The 26,076-nt window shown below is 44.0% G+C and overlaps 1 protein-coding gene across 5 annotated transcripts in view; it reads right to left on the bottom strand.

The window, feature by feature from the left end:
• LOC115462790 (long-chain-fatty-acid--CoA ligase ACSBG2-like) overlaps window positions 1-26,076 on the bottom strand; it is a 130,095-nt gene that overhangs the window by 85,215 nt on the left and 18,804 nt on the right. For 2 of the 5 annotated variants that reach the window (XM_030192791.1, XM_030192793.1), the window contains exons 4-6: window positions 13,831-13,890; window positions 2,839-3,119; window positions 2,660-2,748 (exon numbers count right to left, since the gene is read on the bottom strand). In XM_030192791.1, the coding sequence (XP_030048651.1) occupies window positions 2,660-2,748; window positions 2,839-3,119; window positions 13,831-13,890 (430 nt within the window). Of the gene's footprint in view, window positions 1-2,659; window positions 2,749-2,838; window positions 3,120-13,830; window positions 13,891-20,058; window positions 20,146-26,076 lie in introns of those variants that run through there. The other 3 variants (XM_030192794.1, XM_030192795.1, XM_030192792.1) reach the window with 3 other exon arrangements.

The raw sequence follows: 26,076 nt of genomic DNA, 5'->3' as shown, positions 1-26,076 counted from the left end.
AAGGAGGTTGTCACTCAGAATTGTACGGTACATGGCCCCATCCATTCTCCCATTGATGCGGTGAAGTAGTCCTGTGCCCTTAGCAGAGAAACACCCCCAAAACATAACATTTCCACCTCCATTCTTGACAGTGGGGACGGTGTTCTTTGGGTCATAGGCAGCATTTCTCTTCCTCCAAACACGGCGAGTTGAGTTCATGCCAAAGAGCTCAATTTTTGTCTCATCTGACCACAGCACCTTCTCCCAATCACTCTCGGCATCATCCAGGTGTTCACTGGCAAACTTCAGACGGGCCGTCACATGTGCCTTCCGGAGCAGGGGGACCTTGCGGGCACTGCAGGATTGCAATCCGTTATGTCGTAATGTGTTACCAATGGTTTTCGTGGTGACAGTGGTCCCAGCTGCCTTGAGATCATTGACAAGTTCCCCCCTTGTAGTTGTAGGCTGATTTCTAACCTTCCTCATGATCAAGGATACCCCACGAGGTGAGATTTTGCGTGGAGCCCCAGATCTTTGTCGATTGACAGTCATTTTGTACTTCTTCCATTTTCTTACTATGGCACCAACAGTTGTCTCCTTCTCGCCCAGCGTCTTACTGATGGTTTTGTAGCCCATTCCAGCCTTGTGCAGGTGTATGATCTTGTCCCTGACATCCTTAGACAGCTCCTTGCTCTTGGCCATTTTGTAGAGGTTAGAGTCTGACTGATTCGCTGAGTCTGTGGACAGGTGTCTTTCATACAGGTGACCATTGCCGACAGCTGCCTGTCATGCAGGTAACGAGTTGATTTGGAGCATCTACCTGGTCTGTAGGGGCCAGATCTCTTACTGGTTGGTGGGGGATCAAATACTTATTTCCCTCTGCAGAATGCAAATAAATTCATATACTTTCCACAATGTGATTTTCCGGATTTAATTTGTGATGTGCTATCTCTCACTGTTACCAATAACCTACCCTTCAATTATGGGCTGCTCATGTCTTTGTCAGTGGGCAAACTTACAAAATCAGCAAGGGATCAAATACTTATTTCCCCCACTGTACATGGTAAACACAGCACACATCGGCACCGTTCTTCTGCGCCTTTAAATAAGCATTTCAAAGTTTGTTTTCACTTGATACGAATGGTGCCGATGTGTGCTTGCACGCTCCAGTTTAAAAAAAAATAATAAGTGCAAAAAGCCCAGGCAGCCTATAAATGCTGATAGTGAGAAATGAAATCCTCTTGAAAACCAAAGCTGCCAGTGTTAAAGGGCAGCATTTGTTTCTGCGCTGTTCTGCGCATTGGCAGGGAATAGCAAATGACTTCATCATCCGTGCGAATACATTTAAATACAATTGTCCTTCTTTGTTAGATTGTACAGCGCTGCGTAACCCTGGTAGCGCTTTAGAAATGTTAAATAGTAGTAGTAGTAGATATCAGAGGAGCCGGTTTCAAATCTCACTTTGTGTGTGAATTAAAAAAAAAATTGTGAGCCCTCTAGGAATAGAGGAATACCTACTATACCTGAATGTACACCACGTCAATCAGACTTGCAGGTGGCTTTATATTTAGGTACGGTGGGTATTTTGCTGGTCCTGGAGGACTCACAGTTAAAAAAAAAAAAAAAAAAAAAAGTTGAAATAGGATTTGAACCTCAGGGACACTTTTACTAAGTTGTGTACGCGTGTCCTACCTGCGTCAATTTTGAACGCAATTTCATTTTTTACGCACGTCCACTTAGCGCGCGGCGGTAATCAGCGTTGTATGCGCGTAGACCATTACCACCTGGTCACCACGTGAGACTTTACCGCTAGATCAATGGGTGGCGGTAAGGTCTCAGGCCCAAAATGGACACATGCCAATTTTTATTTTGACGTACGTCCATTTTCGCCCCCCCCCCCAAAAAGGCCTTTTTTACAGGTGCGCTGAAAAGTGGACCTGTGCACATCCAATACACGCGTCTACACCAGTGCAGGCCACGTTTTGGCGCACCTTAGTAAAAGGACCCCTCAGTCCCTTGGTTCTCAGTCCACTACACTAACCTATCTTTTTGCATATTGTTGTTTTCAAGGATATTTACTACTTTACTTATTGTATAATTGTACTTGATGCACTGTAGCCTTACTACAGTTTTCTGTAAGCCACATTGAGCCTGCAATTAGCGGGAAAATGTGGGATATAAATGTATTAAATAAATAAATAAATTTGTGTCTATCTTTGGTGCACGTTTTCCATTCTACAGCCCTCTGGACACTCTGCGTCTGCTAGTTTGGTGCTAGATTTCACCATCTGGCCCCTTAGTGAGCCACAGGATTAAGATGTCACCCCCCCCCCCCTCTTCCAAGGGGCATTACTAACACACTAAAGCCACCCAGCTGGCTAAGGGCTTCTTTTTCAAAGCTGCGCAAGCAAGTCCCGCGTGGCAAGAGAGGAAACCCATAGGAATTGAACGGCCTTCCTCTCGTTCAGCGCGTGGGAATCGCTAGCGCGGCTTTGTAAAAGAAGCCCTAAGTTCCCTGAACCAATTCCCTTCAATTTCAAGGTCAGAAAACTAGCTTCAACTAAGGAATTGGCAGCCAGTGATTCCTGCGTGCTGAATCCAGAATCCCATTGCTAAGTTTGGTCCCACACTCCCCCAGGGAGGACCGATCCTTCAGTACTGGGTATTAAATAGCACTTACCCTGCCATGATAGCGCCAATACTGGAGAAAAACCATTCTGGGGCGTTAAAGCCTATGATCCCAACACCATGGTAAGGTTGCAGTCCAAGCTGAAAGATCAGGAGACAGTAGCATTACAGGACTTATCCATCCCTTACAATCACCCCACATCCCTCTGGTAAAGATGTGCACGAACTCACTTTTAGGAAGCCTTTGGCTGCTGTCTGGCAAGACTGGTAATACTGCAGATAGGTGATGGTTTCCCACTGCCCATCTTTCTTCACAGCCAGTGCGGGCCAATCACCATACTGTTGAACTGCTTGTTGGAAGAGCTGGTGAACAGTGACCGGAGGCTCTGACCCATATCTCGTTTCATCCATACGCAATCTCACCAGGCCATCACACTTTGTGGTCCACAGGTCATCTGCTGGTCCTAAGTTCGATTGCTCCCAATTTTCTTCCATGTTAACCGATAAGCATTCTGAAAAGAAGAGCGATCACATGTTTTGTCATTGCAAGCCCGTGTTCTCCAGATATGTAAGCCTCAAAACTTTAGATTGTATACCTCAGCCAATTGCACCACCAAGGTATTTTATTTATTTATAACATTTGTATCCCACATTTTCCCACCTATTTGCAGGCTCAATGTGGCTTACATAGTTCCGTAAATGGTGATTACCAGTTCCGGAAAGGAGAAATAGATAGTTGAGGAAGAGGAGACAGAGTGGATTAGGTTACAGGAAGGAAAGTTCATCTTATAAGAACTGAAAGGTATTAGGTTAAACTTCATTTGTGACAGATTAACTTGAACAATTAGGAATATTAAACTATAAATCAGGGTAATTTAGCATAAACAATTAAGACAAATAATATATTTTGTATCGGTGTGATTTAGAATGAGTTATTGTAAGCTTTCTTAAATAAATAGGTTTTCAATAGTTTACTGAAGTTCACTGTGTCGTGGGTTATTATGGGTTTTGGTAATTCATTCCAGATTTGCGTACATATGTAGGAGAAGCTAGATCAATCCCTTACCATCTGTCATATACTTAACCTCTCTCTCTCCACTGCATCTGTCCCGGACACCTTCAAGCATGCTGTGGTCACACCACTCCTCAAAAAACCATCACTTGACCCTACCTGTCCCTCCAACTACCGCCCCATTTCCCTCCTACCCTTCCTCTCCAAGATACTTGAACGCGCCGTTCACAGCCGCTGTATTGATTTTCTCTCCTCTCATGCCATCCTTGATCCGCTCCAATCCGGCTTTCGCCCCCTACACTCAACAGAAACGGCACTATCTAAGGCCTGCAATGACCTGTTCCTCGCCAAATCCAAAGGTCACTACTCCATCCTCATCCTCCTCGACCTATCCGCCGCTTTCGACACTGTCAATCACAACCTACTTCTTGACACACTGTCCTCCCTTGGGTTCCAGGGCTCTGAAGGTACAATGGGAGAGATAAGAGAACCAGGAGAGGACAGAGTACACTCTCATGGTTCGTCCTCCTCCCCTATCCCGCTCTCTGTTGGAGTTCCTCAGGGATCTGTCCTTGGGCCCCTTCTTTTTTCAATCTACACCTCTTCCTTAGGCTCCCTGATTTCTTCTCATGGTTTCCACTATCATCTTTATGCCGATGACACCCAGCTTTCTCTCTCCACACCAGAAATCACTGCGGATACCCAGGCCAAAGTCTCGGCCTGCTTATCCGACATTGCTGCCTGGATGTCCAACCGCCACCTGAAACTGAATATGTCTAAGACTGAACTTATTGTCTTCCCACCCAAACCCACTTCCCCTCTCCCTTCACTCTCTATCTCAGTTGAGAACACCCTCATCGTCCCCGTCTCATCTGCCCGCAACCTCGGTGTTATCTTCGACTCCTCCCTCTCCTTTTCTGCGCACATCCAGCAGATAGCCAAGACCTGTCGCTTCCTCCTACATAAGTACATAAGTAGTGCCATACTGGGAAAGACCAAAGGTCCATCTAGCCCAGCATCCTGTCACCGACAGTGGCCAATCCAGGTCAAGGGCACCTTGACATCAGCAAAATTCGCCCCTTCCTCTCCGAGCACACCACCTGAACTCTCATCCACTCTCTCATTACCTCTCACCTTGACTACTGCAACCTACTCCTGACCGGCCTCCCACGTAGCCATCTACTCCCCCTTCAGTCCATCCAGAACTCTGCCGCACGTCTTATCTTCCACCTTAACCGATATACTCATATCACCCCTCTCCTCAAGTCACTTCACTGGCTCCCAATCAGATACTGCATACAGTTCAAGCTTCTCTTACTCACCTACAAATGCACTCGATCTGCGGCCCCTCCGTACCTCTCTACCCTCATCTCCCCTTACATCCCTACCCGTAACCTCCGCTCTCAAGACAAATCCCTCCTTTCAGTACCCTTCTCCACCACCTCCAACTCCAGGCTCCGTCCCTTCTATCTCACCTCACCCCATGCCTGGAACAAACTCCGAGCCCATACGCCGTGCCCCCTCCCTACCCATCTTCAAATCAATGCTCAAAGCCCACCTCTTCAATGTCGCCTTCGGCTCCTAATCACTACACCTCTTCTCAGAAAACTTATCTACCCCAACTTGACATTTCGTCCTTTAGATTGTAAGCTCTTCCGAGCAGGGACCATCCTTAATTGTTAATTTGTACAGCGCTGCGTAACCCTAGTAGCGCTCTAGAAATGTTAAGTAGTAGTAGTAGTAGATTCAGGAAGGTACGTGATGAGCTAGTACAGTTCCTGGTAGGTAGGTCAATAAGGTCTGACATATACCCTGGAGCTTCACCGTTATCCAGAAAGCCATGCATCCACTTTAAATACATTCATATAGGCTGCAAATTTCAGTATCTAATATACAGTCTTGCAACTTTACAAAGTTATGGAAACGTTTTGTATTCAGGAAAGTCCCTTCACCCCCAAAACATACTTTACAAGATCAAGACCAGTCTGCTCATCCATACCATCAGTTCCTTCCTCTTCCCTACAGAACCTTTGTGCCTGTTCCAAGCTTTCTTACAGTTGTCTCCACCACCTCCACCGGGATGTCATTCCATATATCCATCATCCTCACAATCTAAGTTTTGGTAACTGGGGCAATGGAGGGTTAAGTGACTTGCCCAATGTCATAAGCAGCTGCAGTGGGAATTGAACCCAGGTGGCCATGATCAAAGCCCACTGCACTAACCATTAGGCCACACCCAGACTCACTTTTTTTTAGGAAGCACAGATGGCTGAAAAGGGATTAGAGGCAGTGTGAAAAAATATAAAAGCAGCTGAAATTCAGGGCAACTGGGGAACAGAGGGAGCAATATGGATGGTTTTGGAGAGATGCAACCTCTGTCCACACAGGTAGTGTCTACAGATCCAAACAGAAAATCTGGACAAAGATCCGATTATAAATATCCAAGGGCTGGGAATGAAAGACAAGGTGCTGTTGCTGAGATTTCAACCTGTTGGATGCATATAAATGTTACCCGATTGTGTATATATTCTGCCCTTGCATGAAAGTGTACATTGTAACGTTACAAATACAGGTTTACGATTATCAAGAGGTATCTACTGCACAGGATTAACGCATGCACCTTGCTTCTACGTATACTACAGTGCTGAACATTCATATATACCATGTATCAGTTTTTTTACCTACTGAATAGGAACATCGTATATATCTTAGCTGCTATATTGCACTGCTGAATACTCATACATACCTAATATCTCGTACAAGGCTTACATCCTGTCACGATATAAGCATAAAGTTATTATATATACCGTGGCTAATATATTGCACTGCTAAATATTCATATATACCTCTTATCTCGTACAAGGTTTACAGCCTTTCACAACTCCTAGTTCAGCTGCGTAACTAAAGAGATACAACAAAATGATTGTCACCAAGCTAATTCTAATAACCTACACACTATCACTAATTCACCAAACACTAACCACCCCCTTCACAAATACCAACAACACTTAATCTATTCAGATTACCCAAGCACACTACACCTCACCAGAACAATAACCAATAGAATGAAAAAACTACCCCAAGGGGACAATCATAATAAAGGAAAGAAAGGACATAAAAAAACTTAAGAAAATCACCACAACTACGAACATAAAAGACCCTTACCAAACAATTCAGGTGGGATACATAAACACCAGATCAGTAGTAAATAAAACAAATGACTGGATCACGGCAGACAATCTTGACCTAGCACGCATCAGCAAAACTTGGATCCACGATCACAAGGACCCCATAATCCTAGAACTCTGCCCACCAGGCCACAAAATTACGCACTGGACAAAAAAAAGAGGCGGCGGAATAGCACTAATTTATAGATCCCACTTCCCCGTAACAGCTGAGTCTATTACACCTAAACTCGAAATTGCCTCAGTTAGGACTACATTTAGATGGTCAAGCAGGTTAGTGTGCTGGATTCTGTTTTACAGACCACCAGGAAATTGGCAAGAATGCCAGTCAACCTTTATGGATTTCATATCTAATACATGTGTATCCAACTCCAATCTACTCAATAGGGGGCAAACCTACACATGACTCTATGGCATTCAATACATGAGACTGCAAGGACTTCCTACAATTATGGGACCTTAACTTGCCCAATATGCAAGCTACACATGTCAAAGGACATACAAGTGATATCACATACATACTTTCCTTAGACTACAAATTTTATATTCACAGATACAAAATGGACAGCCATTCCATGGTCAGACCACCATAAATTAAACACAGCCCTACAATGGCGGGGAGGGGGGGGGGGGAAAGACACCCACCCCAAGCAGGAATGCACAACCTACACCACTAGAGGACAGATTGATCCTGATACATTCTGGCAATAAATCTACAAAAACGAATGGCTAGCACAGACAGATTCCAAACACTATCTCCAAAATTGGGACGACAGATGCAGGAACAATACTAGACGAAATTGCACCACTACAAACAAGAACCACACGAAGACACAGCTCAATCAATATCTTGGTTCAACGAAGAACAAAAAACTAAAAACACGTCAGGAGTCTCAAATGCGCATGGCAAACAAAAAAAAGCTTGGAAATAAGACAAACCAAAAGAGCATATTACAAAACCAAAATAGGACCAGACTACAAAGATGCACACAAGCTCTACCAACTCGTGAACTAATAGACACTACACTGGTGACCACAGACAGCACAGACACCCCTTCGGCTGACCAACTGGCCAAATACTTCAATGAGAAAATGATAAAACTTTGATCCACATTACCACACATCACGAAAAATTTATGGACTGCCTTGACCCAACTCCCGGTGAACACCCAGCAGATCAAACCTGGAATGACTTCGATCTGCTAACCGAAGAAACCATAACTCCAAGCACTGAACACATTTTCCAAAACACACTCCAAATTGGATATTTGCCCCAGCAACCTGATAAGGTCCGCCTCCAAACGATTCATAACAGACCTTACATCACTCAAAAAAACAACACAAGTTGCAGTATCAACTAGAGTCAAAACTCGTAATATAATACAAAAATATACAGGGACTCTAGAAAACAAAACTTCAGAGGAAGTGCATTAAAGTGGAGAAAAACCCTCAAAAACCTGAGGCAAACTGCCACAAATTAGAGCGAGGTTACTGATAACAGAAGTAACACTCGCCCGGTTCTATCACTGGGTATAAAAAAACTCCACAAAACAGAACAGCTGGATAATTTTTCTTCTGCTGAACACTAGACTGCCTTTTAAATGGGCATAGTTAATTTGCTCTAACAAAAATATACTCTTAAACCAGATTCTTAAATGCTGGAAAAATCGACTGATAAATTTACAGCATCAAAAAAAATGAAAGCACTTAGCTTAATGGCATGAATAAAGCACTCGTCTTTACGTTCAACGGGGGCCACCACCGTTTCAGGAACGGAGCACCAAAAAATTCCGTTTAGCTATTTCCAGCATCATGTTATAGCACTCTGTTCCTGATGAAGCCCATTTAAAAGGAGGTCTAGTGTTCAGCAGAAGAAAAAAATTATCTAGCTGTTCTGTGGAGTTTTTTTATACCCATGATTCAATTCTCCGGTCATCCAAAGAATCCAATGAGATTCGTTTGGCACGATTTCCCTCTGGTAAAACCATGTTGTCTCGGATCTTGCAACTTATTGTCTTCCAGGAAATTCACTATCCTTTCCTTCAGCATCGCTTCCATTACTTTTCCAATAACCGAAGTGAGGCTTACCGGCCTGTAGTTTCCAGCTTCTTCCCTATCACCACCTCTGCCGTTCTCCAATCCTTCAGAACCTCTCCAGTCTGCAAGGATATATTAAACAAATCTTTAAGAGGACCTGCCAGAACCTCTCTGAGCTCCCTCAATATCCTGGGGTGGATCCCGTCCGGTCCCATGACTTTGTTCACCTTTAGATTTTCAAGTTGTTCATACACACTCTTCTGTGAACAGTGCTATATCCGCTCCATTTTCATCAGGGGCGTAGCCGGACTTCGGCGGGAGGGGGGTCCATAGCCAGAGGTGAGGGGGCACATTTAGACCTGCACAATTGGTGATTTGGATGTCTTAGAATTAGGGCCATTCATTTAATGCGTTTTAACGCAATTAACATGTTAAAAGTTTTAGCTTGTACTAATAATTTTAACACGATTAAACACGTCACGCTGCTCTCTCCGACCACTGCTCCACCCCCGCCTCGTTGCTCCTTCAGCTTGTTCTCTCCTACCCGTTGCCATACACCAGCAGCCTTTTCTCTCCTGCCACTCCGCTCTCTGGCATCTCATCCTGCCTCACCACCCTACAAACTTGCCTTGTACACACTGTGGCATTAAGCACATGCTTCTCCACTCCTCTCTGTAACCGGAGCCCTCCATCTCTAACATCCCACCTACTCTGATGAAAGGAGTCGGATTCTGGATTCTAGAGAGGGGGGGCTCTGGTGTGCAGTGGAGAGGAGAGAGCAAGCTGCAGGAGCATCGGGGAGGGAGGGGGACAGCGGTTGAAGAGAATAATATATGCAGGAAGGAGGAAGAGTCAGAGAATCACAGGGTGGTAGGAAAGAAAAGAAAAGGCTGATGGTGTGGTGGGGGGGGGGGGGGGGGTTAGGAGAGAATGCAGCACAGCTAGAGAGAAAAGGCTGCAGGAGCTCCAGGGGGAAGGGTAAATGAGATGAGATGGTGCCCATAGAGAGGAAGGGAAAGCGAGAAGAGAGGATGAGAGACCGGAGAAGATGATGCCCATGGAGGGGAGGGAAAGAGACAGGAGATAGAGCCCATGGATGAAGGGGAAGGGAAGGGGTAGAAACAAGACAGATAAAGGAGGAAGAAAAATGGGAGAAAGTTGAATGTGAAAGATGTTCACAGGATAAATCCCTCCTCTCTGTACCCTTCACCACCGCCAACTGCAGGCTCCGCTCATTCTGCCTCGCCTCACCCTATGCTTGGAACAACCTTCCTGAGCCCTTACGCCAAGCCCCCTCCCTGCCCGTCTTCAAGTCTTTGCTTAAAGCCCACCTCTTCAATGTTGCGTTCGGCACCTAACCCTTACCGTTCAGTGAATCCAGACTGCCCCAATTTGACTGCCCCTATCGGACCGACCGTTCACTTGTCTATTAGATTGTAAGCTCTTTGAGCAGGGACTGTCTCTCTTTGTTACACTGTGCAGCGCTGCGTAACCCTAGTAGCTCTCTAGAAATGTTAAGTAGTAGTAGAAGTGAAGAAGAGAGGAGGAGAGAAAAGAAATAGTGAGAGAGGAGGCCCTGTATATAGAGTTCAGAGCACAGAAGAACAGAACCAGAGACCGGGAATAAGATGATTAGAAAAATAAAATCACCGGACAACAAAGGAAATGATATTTTCCGTTTAGTAACTGAAGTGCAATATGTCAGTTTGGAGAATTTTCATCTGCAGTCTGTATTTTGCACTATACACAGTAGTGTGCTGGAGCAGGCTCTCAAAGGGCTCGCAAGAGCCGGTTGTTAAGTTTTTAAGAATTTTGGGAGCCGGTTGTTAAAGTAGGGCCCTCCATGGCTACTTTAACAACTGGCTCCCAAAATGTGGGCTTGGGCCCCCTGCTGAATTCTCTTTTACTTTGCTGGTGGGGATGCTGAGCCCTGTCAGCCAAGTAAATAGACTGCTGCTGTTCCCCGCTCCTTGTTTCCAGCTCTGAGCAGCAGGCTGGGGACTTCTCCAGCATGTGTGAGAAGTTTCAGCATGCTGCTCAGAGCAAGACGTTGGGAGTGGTGGCAGTCCATTTATTGGCTGCCAGCAAAGGTATGCCTAGCGTGCCCGCACGAAGGGAGGGAGGAGAGAGAGAGAGGCAAGTGTTGCTCCCCCGTCACCCTTGGCCCTTCCAACTGCAGAGCTGGCTACATCTGGAGAAAGCCTGTTAAAAATTTACCAGCACACCCCTGACTATACAGGTGAAAATGTGAGGGGGACACTTTATGCAATCAGTCATGCGATTAAAAGTTTTTAATTGGCATGGGTCATGCGATGTGAAATTGTAATCTGTGAACAGCCCTACTTAGAATATAAGAACATAAGAATAACCATACTGGGTCAGACCAACAGTCCATCTAGCCCAGTATCCTGTTTCCAGGTTAAAATCGGACCAGCCAAAGTTAAACTGGATATTCAGTGCCGCCACCGGAAACTGGCTGGCATTGAATATCTGGGTTTAGTGCCAACCACGGGAGACAGCCCAGCTGTCTCCAGAGGTCTGAATATCGAGGCATAGTATTTTCCAGCCCTCACTCCCCCCTAACTTTCTTCTACTTGACACATAGGCACTCTGAAAGGATTTTAGATGTTATCTTTGACTCTAAGCTCACTTTCAGGGCTCAAATTGACTTGTCTGCTTCTCTTTCTTCTCTCTGCACCGCATCTGTTCTGTTTGTCCATTCCTGTCATCTCTAATTTGCTCTTGTATTGATTACTGCAATTCTTTATACACTGGTCTACTGCTCACTTCTATTAAATGCCTTCAACTAATTTGATAAACCGCTGTCAAACTTGTTCTCTGCACACATTGTTTCGACTCCTCCGTCTTGAGCACTGGCTCCTGTGTCTGCCCAAAATGCCACTCCCCCTACTGCCCCAGCTTACTTGAATAAATTGCTCATCCCATACTGTCCTGCCCGCAGTCTCCGCTCTTCCACAGACAACCTCCTTTCTGCCCCTTTACCCTTGGCTTTGCACCTTTCACTTTCTTGGGATTCTGCTTTCAGCTATCTAAGGCCTAAGCTCTGGAACTTGCTTCCCCCCCCCCCCCCACCCTTAGATCACCTATGCCTCTCTGGTCGTTTAAGGCTCTCTTGGTCTTATCTTTTTTCTGACACTTTTGATATGGTTTATTCATGATGACTAGTCTCTGATCCTGCCCCATCCCTTCTACTCCCCTCCCTCTGTTTCCCGGTCTTACTGCCTATCCCCTTCCCCAGTCCTTCCCGGCATCAGCTCTGGCATGAATTTTTATTTTGAATTGTGTAAACTACTTAGTCGCCTGTACGGGATCAAGTTTCAGTATAGCAAATGAACCAAATAAATTAATTAAAAAATAAATATTACCTCCTGTCCCTTCCCCCCTTTACTGCTACTATCTTTTAATAAACGGGTCCCAAATCTTATGGTTGGTTTTAGATCTGTCTCTTCAGAAAGTAGTAATTTGCATATGACATGTCTCATTATTTCTCTGACCTCCCGCCCCAAGGTCACCCATTCTGCTCCCAGTGGTGAGCAATAATCTGTTTCACTGAAGTTACCCCAAAAGCTATGAAGCATTGTAGATTAATGTTTTCATTCCCCGCGGGAAGTGGTGGAAATGAAAACAGCAACGGAATTCAAACATGCATGGATTAAGCATAAAGGAATCCTGTGCAGAAGGAATGGATCCTCAGGAGCTTAGTCGAGATCGGGTGGCAGAGCCGGTGGTGGGAGGCGGGGCAGACTTATACGGTCTGTGCCAGAGCCAGTGGTTGGGAGGAGGGGCAGGTGGTTGGGAGGCGGGGATAGTGCTGGGCAGACTTATACGGTCTGTGCCCTGAAGAGCACAGGTACAAATCAAAGTAGGGTATACACAAAAAGTAGCACATATGAGTTTCTTGTTGGGCAGACTGGATGGACCGTGCAGGTCTTTTTCTGCCGTCATCTACTATGTTACTATGTTTAGATTTTCAAGTTGTTCATACACACTCTCTTCTGTGAACAGTGCTATATCCGCTCCATTTTCATCAGGGGCGTAGCCAGACTTCGGCGGGAGGAGGGTCCAGAGCCAGTGAGAGGGCACATTTTAGCCTCCCCCCGGCGCCATCAACCCCCCCCCCCCCCCCCCCCCCGCCATTGCTGACTTTGCCCCTGCCGACAACCCTCTCGACACCCCTCCCGCCGCCGCCTACCTTTGCTGGTCCTCTTCTCGCAAAAGGCTTCGTTCTGTGAGTCTGATGTCCTGCAGGACGTCAGCAACAGAAGGAAGCCTTTTGCAAAAAGATGAGGACCTCGGCTGGCGGGGGTTGGGATCCCCGCCAGAAAAGGCAGGCGACTGTGGGGTGACGGCGGAGGGGGGGGTCTAGGGCCAAATCTACAGGGGCCCAGGCCCCCCTGGCCCCACGTAGCTATGCCACTGATTCTCATATGTACTTTTGCCAAATCAATCATAGTCCTTCTCCAGGATTTTCTTCAGTGAAAACAGACCAAAAGTATCTATTTAGCAAATTTGCTTTTCCTTCACCATTATCCACATAGCGGTTCGCAGCATCTTTCAGTCTCACAATTCCATTTTTAGTCTGCCTCCTTTCACTAATATACCTGAAGAAATGTTTGTCTAATCACTTGCATTTTGGAGATGTAGTTTTGAGCTACATCATCAATTAGGAAAAAAATTTAAAAATGGGAAAATTATTCATCTCTGTTATTTCCTCTCTTTGAATCTTGCTAAACCAGCAGGTTGTATCCTTTCCTGTCAGAGACAGAGCTGCAGATACAACTTTCCAGTGACACCCATGAAGTGTGATGCCTGGTAGAATCTTTCAGTATTGCACTCAGATATAAATAGAAGCCACCAGAGACCTCTGTAGAACTAATAAGGATCATATTTTCATTCTCCAAATTCACAAGGAGTTGAGCTCTCCTCCATTCCAAGTACTGCAGAAAACAAGTATGAATAAAATTATACCTTGCTTGTCATCCAGCCAAGTCAGCCCACACCAGCATGACGTACCACTGTAGTCCTTCACTGGGAAGAGAGAAAACAAGGCCCCTTGAATGACTATTTTGCAGAAGGCAGCCGACCCCTTGACCAACACATCCAACTTGTAACGCTTTATTACTACTACTACTTAACATTTCTAGAGCGCTACTAGGGTTACGCAGCGCTGTACAATTTAACAAAGAGAGACAGTCCCTGCTCAAAGAGCTTACAACCTAATAGACAAGTGAACGGTCGGTCCGATAGGGGCAGTCAAATTGGGGCAGTCTGGATTCACTGAACGGTAAGGGTTAGGTGCCGAACGCAGCATTGAAGAGGTGGGCTTTAAGCAAAGACTTGAAGACGGGCAGGGAGGGGGCTTGGCGTAAGGGCTCAGGAAGGTTGTTCAATCATAACCATATGGCTACTTTGTGGATATCCACCAGTGCCAAAGCCTGGGCCTCTGTTCAGAAAGCTGCTTGCACTCATGTAAAGTGAGCCCTAAAGTCCTTGGGGACAGCTTACGTACATCCGAATGCTACACAAGCTGGCATCTTTGAAAATAAGCGAGGTCCAATTAAAAAATGCTACCAACGATAAAGAATGACAACGTGGACAGAGGAGCGCAGATTTGCCCAAGGGGGATGAGGGGTGCGTGGAGGAGAGGGAAAGCGAGACCACCCTCATGGGCTTCAGCGGCCGTCTCAATCTAACCGCCTTCAGCTCTCTACCCGCTCCCTTAGTTCCTGCTCCTTCAATTTTCTGGGCCACCAGCAGCGTCAGTGAGGTAAACACACTGCCTTCGGGGGCCCTGGAAGCAGGGGCGTAGCCAGACTTTGGCGGGTGGGGGGGCCAGAGCCCGAGGTGAGGGGACACATTTTAGCACCCCCCCCCCCCCGGCGGCGCCGGCCACCCCCTGCCATTTTTAAACCCCTTGCCATTTTTGACCTCCCTGCTGCCACCACCACCTTTGACCCCCCCCCCCAGTGCCAAACCTTTCAACCCCCTCTTCCCGCCGCCACCAACCCACCCCCGCCACCACCGTCCGTTTCTGTGAGTGACGTCCTGCACAGGAAGAGCCTGCGCAGTCGCGTTGCTGCACTGCAAGGACAGGCTTCTGTTTCTGCAGGACGTCAGACTCACAGAAACAGAAGCCTGCCCTTGCAGATCAGCAACGCGGCTGCGCTGGAGAAGAGGACTTCGGCTGGCGGTGGTTGGGGACCCCCGCCAGCAAAGGTACCCAACGGTGGCAGCGGAGGAGGGTTGGCGGTGGTGGTGGAGGGCAAGGGCCAAATCTACGAGGGCCCATGCCCCCGAGGCCCCACATAGCTACACCCCTGCCTGGAAGCTCTCCGTTGCAGCGTCCCGTCTATACGGGACAGGAAATTGCAGCAGAGAAAGCTTCCGGGCCACTGAAGAGTGTGTTTACCTCACTGATGCAGCTGGAGGCATGCACTGAAGAAGGCAGGTGCTGCAGGGATCCGAAAGGCAGTTATAACAGGAGACCGCTATGACGGCTGATGCAGGGAGCGGGAGGGAAATGCCAAGACTGCAGTGGGGCCTCTGGGAATGCGATGCCCTGGTTAGAAAATTGCATGCTTCATGCTTTTTGGGGGATAATTTGAAAGTTTGCTACCCCTTGTGTATGTTTTCTAGATAACTTATTAGCCATCCTTCGTCAAATAGTTATCAGTTGTGTATAAGTGAGAAAATAATGTCATCAGTTAATGTTTTAATAAAGTTATTCCAAATTCACCTTGCTTGAAACAGGGGCAGAGCTAGCAGCACAGTCCGCACCCTGTGGACAAGGAGCGATGCCCGTCTGGTAATTTTCCGATGACTCGGTGACAAGCCAAGATAATGGATAAGTCCTGGGATGCAGGTTACAAACTCATTCACTGGTGCCCATGTTCAAGCATACAAGTAGCCAAATATTAGTCACCAGATCAGGGGACACGCCCCAAAATTATTGGCTAAAGGGGCAGAGACCGCTCCCAGGTGCAGAGATGACCTTATCCAAGACCGTCTGAGCTTAGCATCATGGTCACCCCAGTGCTGTGTGGAGGAAAGTGCAAAAGTCCATTTGGCTGTGTTAGTACTGAACTGTTAAGTAGAGCCCTGTAATCCTATTCCATTATTTTTTATTAATTTTTAAATATAACATCCATCCAAATACAGTACAGAATATAGTAAACTTCCATTCCATTAGAAGAACCAAAGGATAACAAACATAACTAAATTACTGTCAAAGTTGAAAAATTCAAAGTATACAAAAATGGAAGTTGTAGAAAAAGAAATAACTTAAAAGGAAAGACCAGGGACAGAGGGGAAAAAGGGGAATCAATATTGTGCTCAGATGGCTAACTAGTAGAATTTGATTCCAAATATTGCTGCAATATTAACCAAACTATGATGAGACATCTGGAAATGACCAATCTTGGCAGTACAATATTTATGAATTTGTAAAACATTATTCCACCAAAAATGCATATTAAGTTGTGAATTATTCTTCCAGTTGGATAATATGAGTTATTGCTATCAACGTGTCAAAAAGTTTAGAATCACCCATCCAAAGGAGTGATCCAATGTTACTGACCCAAATATCTTGGAAGGAGTTAGATGTCAGTGAAATTAAATAGAGAGGAGAGAATTTGCCATACTTTGATCCAAAATCGGTTAGTATTATAGCATTCAAAAGAGTAAATTGAGAAGAGTCCCTTGATGTTCCTTACTTGACCAACACAAATTATCGTTCAACAAACCTGCAACCTTCATTTTTTTTTGAGTCCATAAGACTCTAATGCAGGAAAAAGATTGAAGGAAGGTTGATGAAGCAATGGGTTTGCTTGTTTTAGCCCAAAAAGTGTTCCATTGATGGTCAGTAAATGAACAATGTACATAAGTACATAAGTAATGCCATACTGGGAAAAGACCAAGGGTCCATCGAGCCCAGCATCTTGTCCATGACAGCGGCCAATCCAGGCCAAGAGCACCTGGCGAGCTTCCCAAACGTACAAACATTCTATACATGTTATTCCTGGGATTTTGGATTTTTCCAAGTCCGTTTAGTAGCGGTTTATGGACTTGTCCTTTAGGAAACCGTCCAACCCCTTTTTAAACTCTAAGCTAACCACCTTCACCACTTTCTCCGGCAACGAATTCCAGAGTTCAATTACACGTTGGGTGAAGAAAAATTTTCTCCGGTTTTAAATTTACTACACTGTAGTTTAATCGCATGCCCCCTAGTCCTAGTATTTTTGGAAAGCGTGAACAGACGCTTCACATCCACCTGTTCCACTCCATTCATTATTTTATATACCTCTATCATGTCTCCCCTCAGCCGTCTCTTCTCCAAGCTGAATAGCCCTAGCCTCCTTAGTCTTTCTTCATTAGGGAAGTCGTCCCATCCCCGCTATCATTTTAGACACCCTTCGCTGCACCTTTTCCAATTCTACTATATCTTTCTTGAGATGCGGCGACCAGAATTGAACACAATACTCAAGGTGCGGTCGCACCATGGAGCGATACAACAGCATTATAACATCCTCACACCTGTTTTCCATACCTTTCCTAATAATACCCAACATTCTATTCGCTTTCTTAGCCGCAGCAGCACACTGAGCAGAAGGTTTCAGCGTGTTATCGACGACGACACCCAGATCCCTTTCTTGGTCCGTAACTCCTAATGTGGAACCTTGCATGACGTAGCTATAATTCGGGTTCTTTTTTCCCACATGCATCACCTTGCACTTGCTCACATTAAACGTCATCTGCCATTTAGCCGCCCAGTCTTGTAAGGTCCTCTTGTAATTTTTCACAATCCTGTCGCGAGTTAACGACTTTGAATAACTTTGTGTCATCAGCAAATTTAATTACCTCGCTAGTTACTCCCATCTCTAAATCATTTATACTGAATGCAGACCGATCTTTTCCTTTAAAGTTGATTGAATTAGAAATGAATAAAGTTGAGATGCCACACCCCCTTTCTGGTGAACTGTGATGATAAACTGATATATGGAAGGTTGGATAGTACAAAATGAACTGGGATAACGGGTGGACACCATAGTGTTGTAACAGTAACCACCGATAATGTTGATTGGAATACAAACCAAATTGTGTGTGTAGCATTGAGAAAGATTTTAATTTATTATCAAGCAAGATCTGATCAAGAGACCAAATTCCTTTATTCATCCATTCCTTCCAAAGAATAGGTTCTTTTATTTATTAAAATTGTCAGATTATTCCAAACCATTGAATAAATATTGAGAGCATATGGAATGCCCATTAGTTTGTCTAACTGTAAAAGACAAAACGGAAGAAGAAATTATATTATTTTGTAAGGTATCTAATATACTGGAAGGTACATGTTGATTGACACAAAATGGTTTCCAAAGATCCTGCTCAATTTATAACCAAACTGGAGCATATTCAGTGTCACTCAGTATTTTTACAACAAGCAACACGATGGTTACTACTACAAATCATTTCTATAGCGCTACCTATGTAAAAAAAATCTGGGGGGGAAAAAAAAAAAAAAAAAAAAAAAGACCCCCTGCTTTGCCCTTCAAATGTTTGAGTGTGGTAAGTGCAATTTTCGGAGTCTTATTTGCCCATAAAAATTGACAAGAAATTTGTCCACCTGTTTATAAATATGTTTGGTAAACAGAACAGGGATCATGCTTAGAATAAAGTTAATTTTAGGCACAATCATCATCTTAATAGTATCTAAACGACTCCACCAGGAGAGATGAAGTGGAGACCAAGATTTGAGAAGAGATTGCACTACTATACCAAGGATGTTGACGGCATTACTCTCAATGGTTTCTTCAAAATGATGAGTTTAACTAAATACCCAAGTACTTTATACCTTTGGATAACCAATTCAACCCATAAGGGACTGCAATACTTGGAGAAGAATGCATATTAAGTGGTAAGATCTCAGTTTTCTGAATATTAATTTTATAACCTGAAAAGGCGGAATAGACTTCCACTAGTTTAAAGAAGTGAACAAGAGAACAGTCAGGATTCTTTAGAAAAAGCATATAATCCGCATATGCAGAAACCTTAATCTCCTGTGACCCTATTTGAACTCCAGAAACTAACACTGAGGATCTACGAGCAATTAAAAAGGCTCTAAAGCAATATTGAAGAGCATAGGGGATAATGAACATCCTTGCTGAGTTCCTCTCTGAAGTAGGACAGTCAGAGAGAAAATTATTAGCTAGGATTCGTGCTATAGGAGGATATGAGGTCTTAATTTTATTCCCCAAATCCTCAGGAACACCCATCCTTTGATATCACATTCAACTTTGTCAAACGCTTTTTCAGCATCAATAGATAAGAGCAATTATGGGGTTTGGGTTCAATTTGGCATGAACAGAGACATGGTGAAAACGACGAGCATTATCTGTTATTAATCGCTGGGGCATAAAACCAACTTGATTAGGATGAATGAGTTTAGATAGTACTCTAATTAGTCTATTTGCTAAAAGTTTTGCAAAGATTTTATAATCAGAATTAAGTAAAGATATGGTCCTAAAATTCAAGACCATGGTGGGGTCTTTATTTGGCTTCGGCAGTGGCGTACCAAGGGGGGGGGGGGTGCCGCGCGCCTGTCGGCTCTTCGTTTTCATGCTCCCTTTGCCCTGGAACAGGATACTTCCTGAGATGGTTTACAACTTATGATTTTTTAAATCTGTGGATGAACAACAGTGCTTCATAGGGCATACAGAACGGGTTATATTTTGTACCCCTGGACATTTTAACAGGGTGGTTTAGGATCCCTCGGGGTAGTAGAAGTCAGCTATTGTCAGGGTTGGAAGGGTAGAGGGTTCTGGTGAGTGGAGTTATAACTGATCGTTATTATGGTTTTCTATTTGTGATTAATGAACAGTTGCACAGCATACAGTTCCTTTTTGTACTTTAATAAAAAGATTTAAAAATAAAATCATAAGCGTTAGAGGCTTCTGTAGATGTGGACAGAGGCAGGGGACAGAACCTGCGGGGACGGGGTAGAGATGAAGACAGAACCCACAGGGACGAGGCGGGGGACAAGCTTTGTCCCCGTGTCATTCTCTACTGCACACCTTTTCCCAGAAGAGGGGTGCAGACTGAGGAAACATACCTGAGCTAAAAATGTATTTCCTTCCCTGTTCACACCATCACATTTCCAGCTTGCAACAGCCCTAGTCCCTTCAAGTGGTAAATGGGACTTACCCACTTTACTGCTGCCTGCCGTTCTATTCTGCAGCTATATCCAGCCTTCTGCAATTCCCAGCAACTGAGCTTCCATCTGCCAAACACTGAATGCCAGGTGAAGACTGAGGGCTCCCGCACCCTCCCAGGGCAATGGCTGATGGGTTATGACAGCTCTGTTCCCTGTGCCAGACACTGGCTTCTGCCAGAGGTTTCTCCAGCACACTTGCATGTCAGTATGACATGACCCACTTGCAGCCAAACCCCAATCTCCCCCACCTCCAGCTGTTGTGCTCAAACCCTGCCAGTTAATGCGAACAAGGAGTAGAAGGGGAACAAGTGAAGAGAGGTTTTGTGGTCTTCCAAATCTGTAGGAAGCGATGTTTTGGATTTAAGGACTTAAATCTCTTCACATGTCCTGGAGATTCTCACAAGTGCTTGCACCTGGATTTATGAAAACTTCCTGCCTCTGATTATTGGCTTAAGGAAACTGGTTCATAACCTTCCTACCTGTATTAAGAGCACTTGGATCAGTGAAATCAGAGATTCCACATGCTCATGTCATTTATGATCATTTTTTTATTTATTTAAACACACTATTTGTATCCCACAATTATCCAAATTAGTTTGGTTCAATGTGGCTTACAGGGTTAAAGCAGACATCAGTATAGTGTTGATTAGTGTTCAGGCACAGGCAGCTCCTTGTGACTCTGGGCAAGTCACTTAACCCTCCATTGCCCCATGTAAGCCGCATTGAGCCTGCCATGAGTGGGAAAGCGCAGGGTACAAATGTAACAAAAATAAAATTGATACTATTGGATATTCTACATGGAATGTTGCTACTATTTGAGGTTCTACATGGAATGTTGCTACTATTTGAGGTTCTGTTGCTACTATTGGAGATTCTACATGGAATGTTGCTACTATTGGAGATTCTACATGGAATGTTGCTATTCCACTAGCAACATTCCATGTAGAAGGCTGCGCAGGCTTCTGTTTCTGTGAGTCTGACGTCCTGCACGTACGTGAAGCAGAAGCCTGCGTGGGCACATTGGTGATCTGCAAGGGCCGACTTCTACAGGGAATGTTGCTAGTGGAATAGCAACATTCCATGTAGAATCTCAAACAGTAGCAACAGTGGAGGAGTGGCCTAGTGGTTAGGGTGGTGGACTTTGGTCCTGAGGAACTGAGTTTGATTCCCACTTCAGGCACAGGCAGCTCCTTGTGACTCTGGGAAAGTCACTTAACCCTCCATTGCCCCATGTAAGCCGCATTGAGCCTGCCATGAGTGGGAAAGCGCAGGGTACAAATGTAACAAAAATAAAATAGATACTATTGGAGATTCTACATGGAATGTTGCTACTATTGGAGATTCTACATGGAATGTTGCTACTATTTGGGTTTCTGCCAGGTACTTGTGACCTGGATTGGCCACTGTTGGAAACAGGATGCTGGGCTTGATGGACCTTTGGTCTGTCCCAGTGTGGCAATACTTATGTACTTGGGATTCTGAATGGAATGTTGCTACTCTTTGGGGTTCTGCATGGAATATTGGGGTTTTTTTTTTTTTTTTTAATTATTATTTATTTATTTATTTAAACATTTTACAAGCATCAACATCTTGTATAAGGAAAAAACATAGATAGAAATATACGCAAACAGATATAAGAGTGGATATATCCCACTCTCCAAAATTATAAATCAAATTACGCTACTCTTCCTTAGACCACAAATATGGGGGGTTAGTCGTTTAATTAGAGAGATCTAAAAAGAAAGTTAAATAAAAGAAAATGGCCTGACTCTAATCTACCCAAATATTTTCCATGTTAACCGTTATTATCTTAAGCTGGATTCACATTGGAAAGCTTTTTTTGTTCTAAGACATTTAAGCTGTTGTGGTTCAAAAAAAAACATATTTAGCATTCAAATATTTAACTAAACATTTGCATGGGTAGGACAACAAAAAACTGGCTCCAAGTGCTCGGGTTTCTTCTCTCATAGTTAGAAATAATTTCCTTCTGTCCTGAGTAGTTTTTGTAACATCAGGATATATTGGCTTTTGGCGCATAACCACCTTCCCCATTCCAGATACCTACACTGACTACATAGTTTACTACCTTTAGATTGTAAGCTCTCTTGAGCAGGGACTGTCCTTCCCCTTGTCTAAAATTGTACAGCGCTGCGTAACCCTAGCAGCGCTATAGAAACGCTAAGTAGTAGTAGTAGTAGTATATCCAAAGTCTTGACCCACAAAAGGGCTTCGTAGAATTTTTAAAGTATAATTTGAACAATGAGGTCATATTCTGGTCCTGAGGAACTGAGTTCAATTCCCTCTTCAGGCACAGGCAGCTCCTTGTGACTCTGGGCAAGTCACTTAACCCTCCATTGCCCCATGTAAGCCGCATTGAGCCTGCCATGAGTGGGAAAGCACAGGGTACAAATGTAACAAAAAAATAATATACAAAGAAACAGACCAAGGTAATTACATAAGTACATAAGTATCACCATACTGGGAAAGACCAAAGGTCCATCAAGCCCAGCATCCTGTTTCCAACAGTGGCCAATCCAGGTCATAAATACCTGGCAAGATCCCAAAACAGTACAATACATTTTATGCTGCTTATCCCAGAAATAGTGGATTTTCCACAAGTCCACTTAATAATGGTCTATGGACTTTTCCTTAAGGAAGCCGTCCAAACCTTTTTTAAACTCCGCTAAGCTAACCGCCTTAACCACATTCTCTGGCAACGAATTAGATTTCAGTTGCAGGCTGAATAGGAATCTTCTAAAATGAAGGCTTTAAAGGCACAAATCAGGATATAATCTAAGTGGTTTCAAAATATCCAAACATTGAAAGTCAATGCAAGAACATAAGCATCGCCATACTGGGACGGACCAAAGGTCCATCATGCCCAGTATCCCACAAGATCCCAAAACAGTACAATACATTTTATGCTGCTTATCCCAGAAATAGTGGATTTTCCACAAGTCCACTTAATAATGGTCTATGGACTTTTCCTTAAGGAAGCCGTCCAAACCTTTTTTAAACTCCGCTAAGCTAACCGCCTTAACCACATTCTCTGGCAACGAATTAGATTTCAGTTGCAGGCTGAATAGGAATCTTCTAAAATGAAGGCTTTAAAGGCACAAATCAGGATATAATCTAAGTGGTTTCAAAATATCCAAACATTGAAAGTCAATGCAAGAACATAAGCATCGCCATACTGGGACGGACCAAAGGTCCATCATGCCCAGTATCCCACAAGATCCCAAAACAGTACAATACATTTTATGCTGCTTATCCCAGAAATAGTGGATTTTCCACAAGTCCACTTAATAATGGTCTATGGACTTTTCCTTAAGGAAGCCGTCCAAACCTTTTTTAAACTCCGCTAAGCTAACCGCCTTAACCACATTCTCTGGCAACGAATTAGATTTCAGTTGCAGGCTGAATAGGAATCTTTTAAAATGAAGGCTTTAAAGGCACAAATCAGGATATAATCTAAGTGGTTTCAAAATATCCAAACATTGAAAGTCAATGCAAGAACATAAGCATCGCCATACTGGGACGGACCAAAGGTCCATCATGCCCAGTATCCCACAAGATCCCAAAACAGTACAATACATTTTATGCTGCTTATCCCAGAAATAGTGGATTTTCCACAAGTCCACTTAATAATGGTCTATGGACTTTTCCTTAAGGAAGCCGTCCAAACCTTTTTTAAACTCCGCTAAGCTAACCGCCTTAACCACATTCTCTGGCAACGAATTAGATTTCAGTTGCAGGCTGAATAGGAATCTTCTAAATGAAGGCTTTAAAGGCACAAATCAGGATATAATCTAAGTGGTTTCAAAATATCCAAACATTGAAAGTCAATGCAAGAACATAAGCATCGCCATACTGGGACGGACCAAAGGTCCATCATGCCCAGTATCCCACAAGATCCCAAAACAGTACAATACATTTTATGCTGCTTATCCCAGAAATAGTGGATTTTCCACAAGTCCACTTAATAATGGTCTATGGACTTTTCCTTAAGGAAGCCGTCCAAACCTTTTTTAAACTCCGCTAAGCTAACCGCCTTAACCACATTCTCTGGCAACGAATTAGATTTCAGTTGCAGGCTGAATAGGAATCTTCTAAAATGAAGGCTTTAAAGGCACAAATCAGGATATAATCTAAGTGGTTTCAAAATATCCAAACATTGAAAGTCAATGCAAGAACATAAGCATCGCCATACTGGGACGGACCAAAGGTCCATCATGCCCAGTATCCCACAAGATCCCAAAACAGTACAATACATTTTATGCTGCTTATCCCAGAAATAGTGGATTTTCCACAAGTCCACTTAATAATGGTCTATGGACTTTTCCTTAAGGAAGCCGTCCAAACCTTTTTTAAACTCCGCTAAGCTAACCGCCTTAACCACATTCTCTGGCAACGAATTAGATTTCAGTTGCAGGCTGAATAGGAATCTTCTAAAATGAAGGCTTTAAAGGCACAAATCAGGATATAATCTAAGTGGTTTCAAAATATCCAAACATTGAAAGTCAATGCAAGAACATAAGCATCGCCATACTGGGACGGACCAAAGGTCCATCATGCCCAGTATCCCACAAGATCCCAAAACAGTACAATACATTTTATGCTGCTTATCCCAGAAATAGTGGATTTTCCACAAGTCCACTTAATAATGGTCTATGGACTTTTCCTTAAGGAAGCCGTCCAAACCTTTTTTAAACTCCGCTAAGCTAACCGCCTTAACCACATTCTCTGGCAACGAATTAGATTTCAGTTGCAGGCTGAATAGGAATCTTCTAAAATGAAGGCTTTAAAGGCACAAATCAGGATATAATCTAAGTGGTTTCAAAATATCCAAACATTGAAAGTCAATGCAAGAACATAAGCATCGCCATACTGGGACGGACCAAAGGTCCATCATGCCCAGTATCCCACAAGATCCCAAAACAGTACAATACATTTTATGCTGCTTATCCCAGAAATAGTGGATTTTCCACAAGTCCACTTAATAATGGTCTATGGACTTTTCCTTAAGGAAGCCGTCCAAACCTTTTTTAAACTCCGCTAAGCTAACCGCCTTAACCACATTCTCTGGCAACGAATTAGATTTCAGTTGCAGGCTGAATAGGAATCTTCTAAAATGAAGGCTTTAAAGGCACAAATCAGGATATAATCTAAGTGGTTTCAAAATATCCAAACATTGAAAGTCAATGCAAGAACATAAGCATCGCCATACTGGGACGGACCAAAGGTCCATCATGCCCAGTATCCCACAAGATCCCAAAACAGTACAATACATTTTATACTGCTTATCCCAGAAATAAAGCAGCGGATTTTCCCCAAGTCCATCTTAATAATGGCTTATGAACTTTTTAGAAACTGCTTTTACCACATTCTCTGGCAACGAATTCTAGGGTTGAATTACTTGAGTGAAGAAATATTTTCTCCCAATTCATTTTAAATGACTTTTTATAGCTTTTGTATGCCCCCTAGGCCCAGTATTTTTGGAAAGAGTAAACAACGATTCTTCATGTCTACCTCTTCCACGTCACTCATTATTTTATAGACCTATATCACATTTCCCCTCAGCCGCCTTTTCTCCAAGCTTTAGCCTTTCCTCATAGGGAAGTCGTCCCATCCCCTTCAGCATTTTCATCGCCCTTCTCTGTACCTTTTCTAATTCTGCTATATCTTTTCTGACATGTGATGACTAGAACTGCACACAGTATTCAAGGTGCGGTCGCACCACAGCAAAACAAAGGCATTATATCATTCTCATTTTTGTTTTCCATTCCTTTCCTAATTCCTAGGATTCTATTTGCTCTCTTAGCTGCCGCTGCACATTGAGCAGAGGGTTTCAACATATCAGTGATGACACCACGATCCTTTTCCTGGGCGGTGACTCCTAATGTGGAACCTTGCATCACGTAGCTATAGTTCGGGCAGTGGTGTTCCTAGGGGCGCTGACACCCGGGGCGGATCGCTGATGCCCCCCCCCCGGGTGCAGCGCCCCCCCC

Source organism: Microcaecilia unicolor, chromosome 2, assembly GCF_901765095.1.
Source record: "Microcaecilia unicolor chromosome 2, aMicUni1.1, whole genome shotgun sequence".
In the NCBI taxonomy this organism is placed as follows: Eukaryota; Metazoa; Chordata; class Amphibia; order Gymnophiona; family Siphonopidae; genus Microcaecilia; species Microcaecilia unicolor.
This window is presented reverse-complemented; position numbering and strand designations above follow the sequence as displayed.